At 56.7% G+C, this 12,887-nt stretch overlaps 1 protein-coding gene across 4 annotated transcripts in view; it reads right to left on the reverse strand.

Annotated features, from left to right (window-relative positions):
- FGD3 (FYVE, RhoGEF and PH domain containing 3) overlaps window positions 1–12,887 on the reverse strand; it is a 55,708-nt gene that overhangs the window by 10,850 nt on the left and 31,971 nt on the right. For 3 of the 4 annotated variants that reach the window (XM_041746116.1, XM_041746115.1, XM_041746118.1), the window contains 8 exons: window positions 12,156–12,692; window positions 8,036–8,125; window positions 7,401–7,537; window positions 5,727–5,883; window positions 3,704–3,842; window positions 3,154–3,212; window positions 1,204–1,350; window positions 961–1,053 (listed from right to left, as the gene is read on the reverse strand). In XM_041746116.1, the coding sequence (XP_041602050.1) occupies window positions 961–1,053; window positions 1,204–1,350; window positions 3,154–3,212; window positions 3,704–3,842; window positions 5,727–5,883; window positions 7,401–7,537; window positions 8,036–8,125; window positions 12,156–12,635 (1,302 nt within the window). In that variant the 5' untranslated portion in view covers window positions 12,636–12,692. Of the gene's footprint in view, window positions 1–960; window positions 1,054–1,203; window positions 1,351–3,153; window positions 3,213–3,703; window positions 3,843–5,726; window positions 5,884–7,400; window positions 7,538–8,035; window positions 8,126–12,155; window positions 12,693–12,887 lie in introns of those variants that run through there. The other variant, XM_041746119.1, reaches the window with a different exon arrangement.

Raw genomic sequence — 12,887 nt, forward strand, 5'->3', positions numbered from 1 at the left:
CCCCTGTGACGGGAAGCCACCCCTCATCCCCAATTCCCCACCCCGAAGATACTAGGCTGGATGTAGCCCACTGTCAGCCCAGCTGGGGGGAGATGCGGGCCCACCCAGGAGCTGGGATCGAGTCTCATAGCAGGAATTCCCAGACGCCTCAAAGGTGAGAGTGTCTGCCTTCGCACGTCTAGTTAACCACCCACCACTGATTTCTCACACAGAAACACCTACAAAAATGATTTCTTCTAACGATGAGAAAAAATTTTTTTTCTGTAGCTTTTACAGAAGCTGGTGTTTCTTAGACTTGGGTTCAAAGAATTTCAAAGTAAGAAGTATTTTTTCTTGTATCACTAAGGCAAACCTTCATATTTTAAAACTGATTTAGCGCTCAGTATTTCTGGAGAAATTCACAGCCCTCCCAGGTGAAGGGAGGCCCAGCTCCTGTGGCCCCTATGCCAGGAGACATGGAGAGGTGGAGAGGCTCAGGAGACAGGGAAGGCAGACAACACGTCATCTAGACCCCGGGGCTTGCAGAACCTCATGTGGACTCCAAGACAGTGCAGGAGAGAAGCACACACAGGACCAGGGGACCAGGGTTGGGCAGGGAGGGCAGCCCGTCCACATTCACTCAGGCTTTGCCTTTGGGTCTGTAAATGGGGCTCTGAGCACCAAGCCTGCAGGGACAGAGGCTCGCCCAGACTGGTGCTGTCCTTCATCCTGCAAGCACAGGGCAGCAATCCCTGGAAGGCAGGCCAGTGGAGGGACGGATCCTGCTCACACCACCCACGGTGCCAGGCTGAGTGGGACTCAGAAACACCTAGGCCACATGTGGGCACAGAGCCGAAGTTCGAAAAGTGGGTGGGAGGCCAGGTGCAGCGGTGACCCTCCAGCAGCCGGGGCTCAGTGACCCTCCCTTCCTGAGCCCTGCCAGGGGAGCAGGGAAGAGGGAAGAGGGAGGGCCTCACCCACCTGGAGGCCTGAAATGTCCATCTTCTCCCGGACACTGAACTTCTGGCCCATGAGCCGCAGTTTGGGCACACAGTAAAGGATCATGCTGTTGAACTGCAACAGGGACAGGCGGTGAGAGGTACCTGTACCTCCACAATGGAAGGGCGACAGAGGAGGGAGGCAGGGCTCTGCAGCTGGGCTGGGTAAGGCGGTGCTCAGGGTGAGGGGGTGTGGCAGTCAGGGCAGGGCGGGGCAGGGCCTGACCAGGAAGAGGTGGCGGTCCTGTGCTGAGCCACTCTTGGCCGACAACTTCTGGATGGGGCCCTCCTTGATCAGCTCGTTGGCAGGATTGACGATGTCCTCCTCCCCACCCAGTCGCTCGTACACCTCCAGGAGCTTGTGCATTTTCTCCTGTGAGAGACACAGGGCTCAGGCCCGCTGGGGTGGGGGATGGGCCCAGAGGTGAGAGGAACCCCACCCTGTAAGCCAGGAACCAGGTCACCAGGTCAGGGCAGGGAGCCCACAGGCAAGGCGCAAGGCGGGTGTCAGCTCCTGTAATTCCAGCACTCACCCGGTAGGTATGGGCCATTTTATCCCTAATTTACAGACCAGGAAACTAGGGCATGAACAAATCACATGAGCTGCTGGGGCTGTTCCTGCAAAGAACTGGGTGGGCCCTTCTATGTCAGAGAAGAGATTTAGCCCCCATCACTGCCTGTGACGACCCGGCCTGGTTTCCTGTTCCACACACAGACCACGTGGCTAGGGCCCTCATGACACCAGACCAGTCTGCAGGTCCTTTCCCTCTGGCCTCAAGACTGGCTCAGTGGTCAGTGGCCAACCAGTGCCCCTGGGGTGTGACAGGAAAGGGGAAGCAGCCTGTGACCCCAGCTCTGAGCCCACAGGCTATGGGCCCTCACCTGTCACTGCCAGCACCCAGGGCAGGAGTTGGGACCCAGGAATGAACACAGCTGAAGGCACAGCTGAGCCCACAGTAACATCAGCTCAGTGACACAGAACCTGAGCCTGCCATGTCCCAGAAGCAGGCTGGTTTGGCTAGCCCTTCTGTTTCTGGTCCAGACACAGGCAGTCAATGAGCGTGGGGTGGGGGTGGGGGGCAGAAGGGACAGCTGTGGACAGTGAGAAGAAGCAGGCAGGGAGGCCTCAGGCTGTGTCCATACCCCTCAGAGATGGAAACCCACAGGGGCTCCCTGTGAGCTCACGACCACAGACTCTGAGAAGCACCTCTTCTGCCTCCGTCAGATTTAGTTGTCAGGAGGTAGAAAGGGAAGTTAGAAAGGACCCAGAGCGAGATCTGACCTGTTTGGGTTGCAGTGGATGCCCCCAGGCGGCCTGATCTCAGGCTGGCCTGTCCCAGGGGCCCCAGAACAAACCCACGACAGGCAGTTGCAGAGGACACAGCACCGACTGCACACAGCAACAGCCACGAGGAAATAAGTGGCTGTCTCTTGTATCTCACATTTGAGAGACATGGGGTCAAACAAATATTTCATTTTTTTTCCTCTCAAAAAACAGCAGTGCCCATGTGAAAAGAAACAGGTCTCAGGATTGGGACTGTGGTGACCTGGAGAACTGCCGGTGAGGGCACACAGAGGCTGGGGCAGGGCTTATGGGGCTTCCCAGGAAAGCCAGAAGTTTGGATTCTCCTGTGAACCCCCTCATCTGGAATTCTGGGCAAGGACTTAGAAATTCTGTGCCGGCACCGTGCAGACCAAACAAGGGACAAGGCCACCTGGGTCACAATAGGGTGTGGGCATGGGCTCCAGGAGAGCCTCCGAATCAGACCCCAGGCCTCAGAGGTGTGACATCAACAAGGGGATGCCTTCCCCTCCACCTCTGGACGGTATCTGGAGGTGGGGCCCTCGGGAGGTGGAAGTATAGGGGAGGTCATAGTCTTGGGGCTGGGGGCTCCACGATGGGGTCAAGCCCTGACACGAGACATCAGAGAGCATGCTCTGCTTTTCCCATGCAGATATGGGAGGAGACCCACCACCCACCAGCCAGGGACAGGGACAAGGGGGCCGGGACCCAGAGCTTGAGGTATTCACTGTGGTGTGAGCCTGTCTGGGATTTTGTCATAGCAACCGTACTGGCTGAGACTGAGCTATGAGCCAGTAAGGGGCAGGCCTGTCTAGCACAGGAGGCGTGCACGCTGTGGGGCCCTCACGCATCCTCCAGGAGCGCCATACTCACCATTTTCCGAATGGCGGCATTGGAGTGGTTGGCAGCGGTAGAGATGAGCTCCAAGGACCCTGTAGCAGGAGGAAGACACCGAGTCAGGCTGCAGGGTACCCGCGGGCATCACCAGGGGCTGCCCTGCTCCCATTCTTCCCTGTGGGTGTCAGGAGCTGCCCCAAGCCTGGGCCAGGCGGGGGGGGGGGGCCCTGCAGACATACTGTGTTTGGTGGGGAGGGGGGGGTCTGCTGGGGCTGGCACCCCACTCCCCAGGAGCTGCCCCCCTGGCCCCACAAGGCTCTTCCTGTGGCCTGAGCTCTGCCAGATGTAGCAGCCCCCTCCCCAGAACCACTGTCTGCCTATCACACAGCAATGGGGGCAGGGCGATTTTCCTCTGCCCTCAAAGGTTCGCAGTTACTTCCTGAGATGAGCTTGGGGGACACTTGGCCATCTGCCCTGCTCTGTGCTTGTGTCTGTTTCTCTCTCTCTCCTCTGTCTGTGGTTTTCCAGCAGAGGCCCCGGCTCCCACTGCCCAGGAGCCCTGTGGCCTGGCAGCTGGGGGGCTTACTTTCTGCATCCTTCCAGTCAGGGGCGTCTCTCGGGAGCCTCTTCAGATAGTCCTTGAGCAGCAGCTCGTAGCGTGGGACCCTCTGCACGGGCTCCAGCATGTGGTGCTGCAGCGTCAGGTTCCCACACACGTCCTGCTTCTGTGGGGCAGACAGGCAGCACGTGGCACCTGCAGACACCGTGTGGGCCTCCCCTGCCCCCGCCCACTTCTGGCTGCCATTCTGCTGACTGCAGAACACGTTTACATTGAGCTGAATGAGGCTGGGAGAGACTGAACCCAAGGACCCAGACCCCCAGCACTGGTTGTCATGCGCATCCTCGCAGGAGAAAAACAAGTCCTTGCAATGCCCCTTCCCTCAGGGTACCCCCCACCCCATGTTCCCTTGCTTGCTCCCTTGCTCGGGTGCTTGAGGCTGGGCCTCTTCCCTCCCTGGACGTGTGTTCTTCCGACAGGGGGACCCGCAGTCCTGCCTAGAGGCTCCAAGAGCTGCTGGGTGCTCTGATATCAATGCAACCCTGAGTGCAGGGGTGGGCACTCAGGCCTCACATCCTGTCCCTGCCCCACGCTGCTCCCAGCACTGCCACCGTGCCACCTCTGTACTGTCCCACTTGGGCACCCTGTCCTTGCTGCTGCTCCTCCTGCAGATGCCCTGGCACGTGCTCCTTGGCTGAGAGCCTGCCTGCCTCTTCCAGAGTCCCTCTTCCCCACTGCGCCTGCTCAAGGAGGTGCGCCCTCCTCCTGCTTCTCCTCTGCTTCTTCCCACCTGCCACGGCCCCTCAGTGCCCACAGCAGAGCGGCTTCCAGCTCAAAGGAGCTCCAAGTGCTTTAGACCCTCCAGGGCTAGAGCAGCACAGTCTGCAACTATCACAAAAACAGTCCTTCCTGGGGGAGAACTATCAGGAGTGATGAGGAAGCAGATGGCAACAGAATTTCAAAGTATCTCCCTGCAAGAAACTTCCTGCAAGAAACTTCCTGCGACCATAGGGGGGAACACATGCTTCCTGGGAGAGGAAACCATGGTGCAACTTGCCCTAGTGGAGTGCACAACCATCACACCTACGCCTGCCTGCACCTCCCGCCTCCCGACACTCCTGCCAATGGTGCTGGTCCACCACCTGGCCGCAGACCCCGCAGACCGAGCAGTACGAGCTCCCAGTTCCTGTTGGTCACTCAGGGCTGGGGGGGCAGCTGTGGGCACAGCCTGGGAGGCTAGAGAGGCCCAGACTAGGGGTGAGGGTGCTGCAGGGAGGAAGGGCTCAGCGTCAGAACTGTCCTCTCTGGGTAGGGATGGGGTGCCGAGGAATGCAGGGGGCATCTAGGACTACACACTAGGAAGTCACAGTGACCCAATGTCCACAGGATCTGGGGAAAACACAGACAGTCATGGAGGAACATGCGTGAACGTGTGCACAGAGGCACTGTGTGATGTTCACACGCCATGCTCAGGGTAAACAGGATTCCTACCTCATCCCACAACCCACCTGGAGACTGTTCTGGAACACCAATTCTAATCTTTTAACATGAAGCCTTAACATTAAAAAATGCATTTATAAGCATTATTTTGAAGATTTTTTAAAGCACTATTTTACAAAAAAACTGGCAAATGTTTCTACTTAAAAACCAAAAACTCTGGCCAATATCATAAATAAAATAAAAAAAATAAAAGACTGATAAGGAAGATAACTCATAAGGTACAGGACAGGTGACAGAAGGCATTCCTAACACACAAGAACCTGGCAAACAGATAAGAAAGAGTGATGCTGAAGGGACGAGAAGGGGCTGTTTTCAGGAAGGGAGAAAGAAGGGGGATGAGGCCAGATCGGCCTCCTGGGGTCCCTGGCCCTGGAGGGAGGAGGGAGGCAGGGCATTGGAATCCAGACGCCACCCGACAACAGTGTGGCACAGACCATATACCCTCCTGTGCAACGACCCTGAGGGACTCAGCAGAGCCTCTGGGCACAAGCCACCATGTTGCTAGGACACGACCAAAGCGCACCCCGTGCAGCCAGTGGGGCTGCCCTACCTGGATGCTCTGCACAATGTCCTTAAACAGTGGTGAGCGCTGGGTCCAGGTGCTCACCAGCTCCACGGCCCGGTCAAAGTTCTTGACATACTCGCCATACATCTTGAGGAATGGGGCCAGCTTCTGCAGGATGTCCCCGAGCCGGGGGTTCGTGTCCCTTCGGGGGAGGAGAGGTCATCAGAGAAATGGCTTGGGCCAGTGGCCTCGAAGTCCGGGCTTTGTGTGGGACAAGGACTTCATCCTGAGTCCGTGGGGCAAGTGCACAAGTCCCAGCGCTGTGTGATGGTGGGCACACTGGTCACCCTCTCTGAGCCTTCCTTTCCTCCCCTCTATTGTGCAGGGTGGGACACTGCATGTGACATGGGGATAAACCAGAAGATCACGTGGCCCTTCAACCATACAGGCATAGGACTGCTGCTCCAGACCAGGGGTGCCAATGGGGAGCGGATGCTCAAATAACAGGCTACTCATCAGAGAGAGTCCATGAGACCCCATGTGCCCTTAGATGAACAAATTTCAGGAAGAATGGGATGAGTGGACACTGGCAGCGTCATGGGAAAGCAGCTGTGTGGTACCAAAAACAGTGCAGAAAGGAATTTGAAAATAAATTTCAAGAAGCATAAAAATGGTAAACCAATAGTTTCTGACCTAAAGCACAGTTCAAAGGGGAAGTGACCCTAGAGAAATCATCAAAAAGCAAGCAAGTGCACAAAGTCATTGTGCTGGTGGATATCCCTGGAAGATGGGTGGGCATCCCTCCCTGGCTCCTTCCCTGGGGGACGGGAGCAGCCCCACGGGCATCTGTGCACCAGGAGCCTCTCTTAGGCCTTGAGGACAAAACTCGTTTTCAGCAAGTGTGGACAGTGGTCTGTCTGGCTGTGGCTTTACTCCGACGGCCTTTAGGACACTGGGTAACTGGCTCTGCGGGTGGAGTGTGCTCCTCACTAAGATCCACAACCTGACAGGGATGCCTGCGGAGCCTCGCAAGCCCCTGGCCTATGTGCTCTACTGGCCTGGCTGCAGCTGGAGACCCCAGTGGGCTGAGTTCCCAATGCTCCCAACGGCCCAGCTCAAGCCAGGCTGGAGATGAGAGGTTCCAGCAGAGACCCCGAAGCAAAGCCGCAGCACCAGCAATTACGGGAGAAGTGCATGGGGTGAACAGCAGGGCAAGGGCCATGTCCATGATGTCTTACTATCCTGACTCAGTCAAGTTGGCCCTCTGCTAAGAATAAATGACCACGGCAGAGGGACAGAAGGACAGCCTCCTGGGGGCAGCCCAAGGAGCCAAGGTGCCCTGAGAAGGGGAGCATCTCATTTTTTAAAGCAAAAGAGGAGAATACATGAGGAGAGAAGAGGAGCCTGCCAGCACAGTTTCCCTGCTGTTTGGAGGTCACAGATCCCATAGAGCCTGAGTGGGTATTGAAGTCACTTTGAAGTGCAGGTGGAAGAAGCGAAGGCACGGGGACGGGAGAAATGGGTCAGGGCTGGCCCAGGACTGCACAGGGAAGGCCAGGGAAGGCCGGGGCATGGCGAGACCGGCCTCACACGCCGCCTGTCTCTCAGGCACACAAAGCCCAGACTTCGAGGCCGCTGGCCCTGAGAGTCCCACACAATTGCTGGAACAAGGTCACCGGGACCCTCGGCCCGTTCCTGGGGACCAGGAGCCACACTCACCACTCCTGCGTTATCCGCGTCTGCAGCTCGGGCAGGAGGAAGTGCCCATGGAAGCGATAGATGGAGGAGATGTTGGAGAAGATGCCTGTGGTGACCTCCGATGGAATGCCTGCTTCCACCAGCTGGGCGCAGAAAACCTGGGTATGCAGAGGCCCGCAGAGAGGCGCTAAGAGGGGAGCCGCCACAGCTGCCATCGCTGGGGTGAGGGGCTCAGCAGAGGCTGCTGCAGCCTCCCGTTTTCTTAACGAACCTCTGCTTCATCAAACTGGCTCACAGCTACGGTTCTATAGCGAGCGCACTTATGTCTATACACGCGGTCCTTGCTGACCTGACTGGGACAGCCCAGCTGCCTCCGCCCACCGCTCACAGGAACCGGAGGGTCCTGATTTCCTTTCTTCCATTCTGTGAGCTACAGACAGAAGCAACGCCTCACAGAACTCGGTTCATGAACCCCAGACTGCTAGGGGACAGGGAGACTCTAGCCCAAGACCTTTGCCCCCAGCCCCGGGCTCAGACAGCAAAGGGGGGTAGTTCTGGAAGAGACGCATGGCTGCATGACAAGTCATCCATCCTCCAGCTGTAAGGCCCAGGCAGTGCTACACGTGCACAAAGGTGAGAACTCCCATGCGGGCTACCTGGTCCAACAGGTGCAGCCGCTTCACGTACGTCTCCTCGGTGTGCAGGAGCTCCTGGGCAATGTGGAGCAGCTTCTGGGACTTGGGGCACTGCAGAGAGAGGAACCACAGGTCCCCGGGGAGGTGGGGTTGGTACCAGGGCGACCAGGGGGCCTGCAGGGCAGAGCAGGCCACACGCCCTGGAGCAGGGACTCAGTTCCCACAGCTCCCACTAATCCCCCCAAAGCCTCTGCATTCCAGAGACAACCCTGCCCTCCTGAGACCTTGACCACAGAGCAGCTGCAGCAGCCACATCAAAAAAGTGGTTTGTGGCCTGTCAGCAAGACAGCCACTCAGAAAGCTACAGGCCCTCCTTCCCTAGAGACGTGGCGCTAACAACATATGGACCAGAGCGCCCCAGTGAGAACTCCAGAGACAACTAAGAAGCCACTGATCCATGTCACTGTAAAATGGGAAAACCAACAGCAACGAGTACGTCTCTGTGTTCCCCCCACCCCGGGCAGCACCGCATGGCACATGCTGAAGTCCTCGCGCGGGAGGTCCCATTCTGGATGGACATGAGGCTGTGAGCCATGCATCCTGCACCCCGGCACATCGAGGGACCGCCCAAGGGGCCATCAGCTTCTATGTGGCCTGTGGCCCAACTGGGAGCACCTGACCTGAGCCCGAGTTTGAAAGCCATGGAAACAGGCCTGCTGCGAGTGAGAGCAGACATTATGCAGGTACGGTTTAGACTAGGATGCTCCACCTTTAAGGTGTTTTAAGTAATTTCAATGGTAACCATTAGGAAAATATCTATAGTATACACACAACAGGCAACGAGAAGGGAATCAAAATGTAGCTTCACAAAAACAGTGATAACTAAGGGATACACTAAGAAACAGCCCCCCCCCCAAAAAAAAACCCACGAGACACACAGAAAACAATGATCAAAATGGCAATGGTCTCCCCAACAGTCGTTACTTTAAATGTAAATGGATCAAACTCTCTCATCAAGAGGTAAGGACTGGCTGGACGGATTGAAAGAAAAGCAGCGAACGGTGTGCTGTCCACAAGACACTCACTTTAGACTTAGGGACACACAGGCTGGAAGTGGGAGGGTGGGAAGACCCACCATGCGAAGGGAGGCCAGGAGAGAGGCACCAGGCAGCACAGACTACCAGATGCAAGGAGCATCACACAATGATAAAAGGACCAGCTCTCTGAGAAGGTAAAACAGTTACAGATACAAACACACCAGGGCCGCCTGCTGGCTCCGTCAGAAGAGTGCAGGACTCTTGATCTTAGGGTTGTGAGTTTGAGCCCCCATGTTGGGTGTAGAGATGACTTAAATAAAAAGCTTTTTAAAAAGTTTAAACCAATATTCTATGCGCCAAAGCTCACAGTTCCTAAATATGTGAAGTGAATTTTGATAGAGTTGAAGGGAGTCCCAGGAGACCTCAGTCCTGTACTTCCAAGCCTGGACAGGTCCTGCAGACAGAACCCTAAGGAAACAGGGTGTAGGTGGCACCATCCACCACACAGACCAGCACCCTCTGCCCAACCACAGAAGGCACACAGGGGATATTCTCCACGACCCTCTTCATATGAGGCTACAAAACAAACACCAATGAACCTAAGACCGAAATCATATAAAATATCTTTTCCAATCACTGAGAATGAAATTAGGAATTAACAGCCCCAGAAAAACCAGGAAAGCCACACAGAGGTAGAAATCAAACAACACGGTCTTAAATAAGTGGCAAAGAAGTCACAAAAGAAAACAGAAAACAGCCTGAAGTGAAAATGAAAACACAAACACCACAACTTGTGGAATGCAGCAAAGGCTGGAGGAGGAGGGACATTTGTTTGTTTGTAGCTGTAAATGTGTGTGTGAAAAAGGAAGAGAGATCTCAAACCAACACCCTAACTTTACACTTCAAGAGAACACACCAGACCCAAAGCAGGCAGAAGGAAGGAAACAACAGAGATCAGATCACAGATAAATGAAACAGAGAACAGAAAAACAATGGAAAAAATAATCAAAACTAAGGGTCATTTCTCGAAAAGACCAACAAAATTCACAAACCCTTAGCTAAATTAACTAAGAAATAGAAAAGCCTCAAATAAGTAGTGTTAGAAATACAAAAACGAAACATTACAAGCGACACCACAGAAATAAAAAGGGTCATGAGAGACCAACATGAACAATTACACTCCAACAAATCAGACGGTCCAAACGGATAAATTCCTAGAAAGGCACGAAGATGAAGATGTGAAGAAACAGGAAATCTGAAGGAGCAAAAATAAGTGGATTGAATAAGCAATAAAAAACTTTCCAACACAGAAAAGCCCAGGACCACATGGCTTCACGGGAAAATACCAATCTTTCTCTAATGTTCCAAAACATCAAAGAGGAGAGACATGTCTGAGCTCGGTGAGGCCAGTGGGCAGATGGCTCACAGGGAAACTGGGGACAGGCGACCCTGACACTCACTGACGTGGATGTCGTGACACGATGGGACCCCACGCCCCAGGGAGGTTTATTCCAGGACTCGACACACAGTGAGAAACCCTCATGACAACCTGAATCTATGCCGAAGCAGCATCTGACAAGACTCAGTGTCCTTCTGCAACAGAAACAGCAGTGGCCGGGACCTCCTCGCATGACGAGGGCTGACTTCCCACAGGAGCACGATCTCACACTGCTGGGTGGGGGACGGCAGGCACAGGATCCCCGAGGACGAGGATGGGCCGGCATGTGATGGGGAAGACAGACGAACCCACAAGTGCAGGCATCTCCGTGTCTCAGACATGGAGACCGGGCCTTCCGCAGAGCCCATGTGGGTAGGATGGGAGGTGGGCCTGGGTGTGCACCGGCCCCCACCACCTGGAGATCAGGGTGGCCCGCGGAGCCCCCAGGGCCACACCTTGAGCGTCACAAGTGGTGTGGCCCGTAGAAGCCACATCAACTGGCTTCTGTGTTGCAGGATGTCTGCACATCTTGGGACTTCGCTGACGCTGGAGGGAGGGTGCCCCCAGGGTCGGCTGAGTCCTAGAGATGTAAAGGACTACATACTGTGCCTCTTATGCTACCAGCCCCAAAGAGCATGGCGGGCACCTCCATGGGCTCGCCCAGGTCCCCTGCCTTGGTCACCCAGCCCCAGGCATCACACCTGGGACAGCTCCCTGCAGCTCAAGTCATTCAAGCCGATCCTAAACCTGCTCACCCTGCTTTGCCTGCTCCTTCCCCCAGAAACCATGAGACAGACTCTCCCTAACAATTCCCACCCCCTCTACCCCCTGACCCACTGGTCCTCCCCGTGTGGCCCTGGGTCCAGGCCCACATCTCTTCCTGCGGGCTGTAAGTCAGAAACTACCCCTTCGCTGGCCTTCATCTCATCTGTTGGTGTTACTGCACCAGGATATAACAAAGCCACGGCTTTAGGACATGGCTCCCACCTGCCCCCCAACAGTGTGCCCTCCAGGCCTGTCTTCTGCCCCGTGCACTTTAGCAAGGACCATCTCACCAGGGCCAGCAGGTCTGGTGTCTCGTGTGCCTCTCGTGGGGTCACTTACCCATGCTCCCTGTGCACAGGGGGTGTCTGGGCCGCAGCCCTCTGCCTCGTTTCCATCCCCACGTGTCCCAGGGCAGAGCCCAGATGCTGCTGGGATGCACACGGGCTCTCCCACAACAGACCTGCCATACCGTGGGTACACCTGCTTCCTGGGCCCTCTGCTCAGGGCTCACCCCTGCCCGGGCTCCCTTCCTGCCCGTCACGCCCCCTAGCGACCCTGTGGATCTGTGTCCCTGACACAGGTGACACTCATGCTGCCTTCCTCACAGGGGCTCTGTGAGGTGGGTGGCCAGCACCGTGGAGCGCATGGTGGTGGCTCTGTGAGCACTGACCTCTACCCCCATGGCTGCCAGGGCTGGGGCGCCGTGGGGACCGTCACCCAGGCTTGGGAGTGAGGTCATTGCCTGAAGGGCCAAGGCCCTGCCCTCTCTGCCACCCAGCTGCCAGGCCTCTCCAGTGTGCTGATGTGCACCTGTTACTGAAACCAGGTGCAGCTGATGCAACCACGACATCACAACCCCTGAGAGGAGCCCAGGCCACCCCAGGACAGGAGGGCGGCCTACCTTGACTGGGTCCACAGGGGCCCTCAGGGGGCTGCTCTTGGGGTCGGGCTCCTCACCGTTACCTTTGCCCACATCGCTATCGGCCGCCTCCCGCACGGCCTCGCCTTCTGGGGCTGCCTCCAGATGGCCCAGGACTGCGGGGCCCCGGCTGGCCTCGCCACCCTCCTCACAGGGGAACTGCTCACTGACCACACTGCACGACGGGCTGTCAATCCCACTGTCCCGGTTAGGGAGCTTAGTACCACCGTTGGGCACCCCCGAGGGCCCTAGGTCCAGGGGGCCATCCCCTGAGGTGGTTGGGGTGCCAGGGCTCCCAAGGTCAGGGTCCTTGCCATGGGCTCTCGGCCCGAGTGGCAGTCCTTGGAGCTTCCCTGGGTCAGCCCTCGGGAGCTCCAGGGATGCGCAGCCAGGCCCAGCATCTGGCTCCCCCAGGACAGCACCGGGAGCATGGGTTGTTGAGGACGTCCCTTCTGACTCCATCCTCAGAGCTGAGCTCCTAGGGCCCCGTGGGGAGCTGGCAGGGCGGGGGGCAGGCTCCTGTGGGGAGGAATGAGCAGAGTCAGGGCTGGCCAGGCTGGGACCAGTCCCCCAAAACGTGCCACCCAGGGAAGGGTGGGGGTGGGAGGGGCTGTGCATGGAGAGAACAGCCCACAGGGCTCCAGGGAGTCCTGCCCAGACAGGCTCTTGGGGAAGGACAAATGAAAAGCATCTTATTTGAAAAATAAATTTCTT

The sequence above is a fragment of the Vulpes lagopus genome, chromosome 2, assembly GCF_018345385.1.
Source record: "Vulpes lagopus strain Blue_001 chromosome 2, ASM1834538v1, whole genome shotgun sequence".
In the NCBI taxonomy this organism is placed as follows: Eukaryota; Metazoa; Chordata; class Mammalia; order Carnivora; family Canidae; genus Vulpes; species Vulpes lagopus.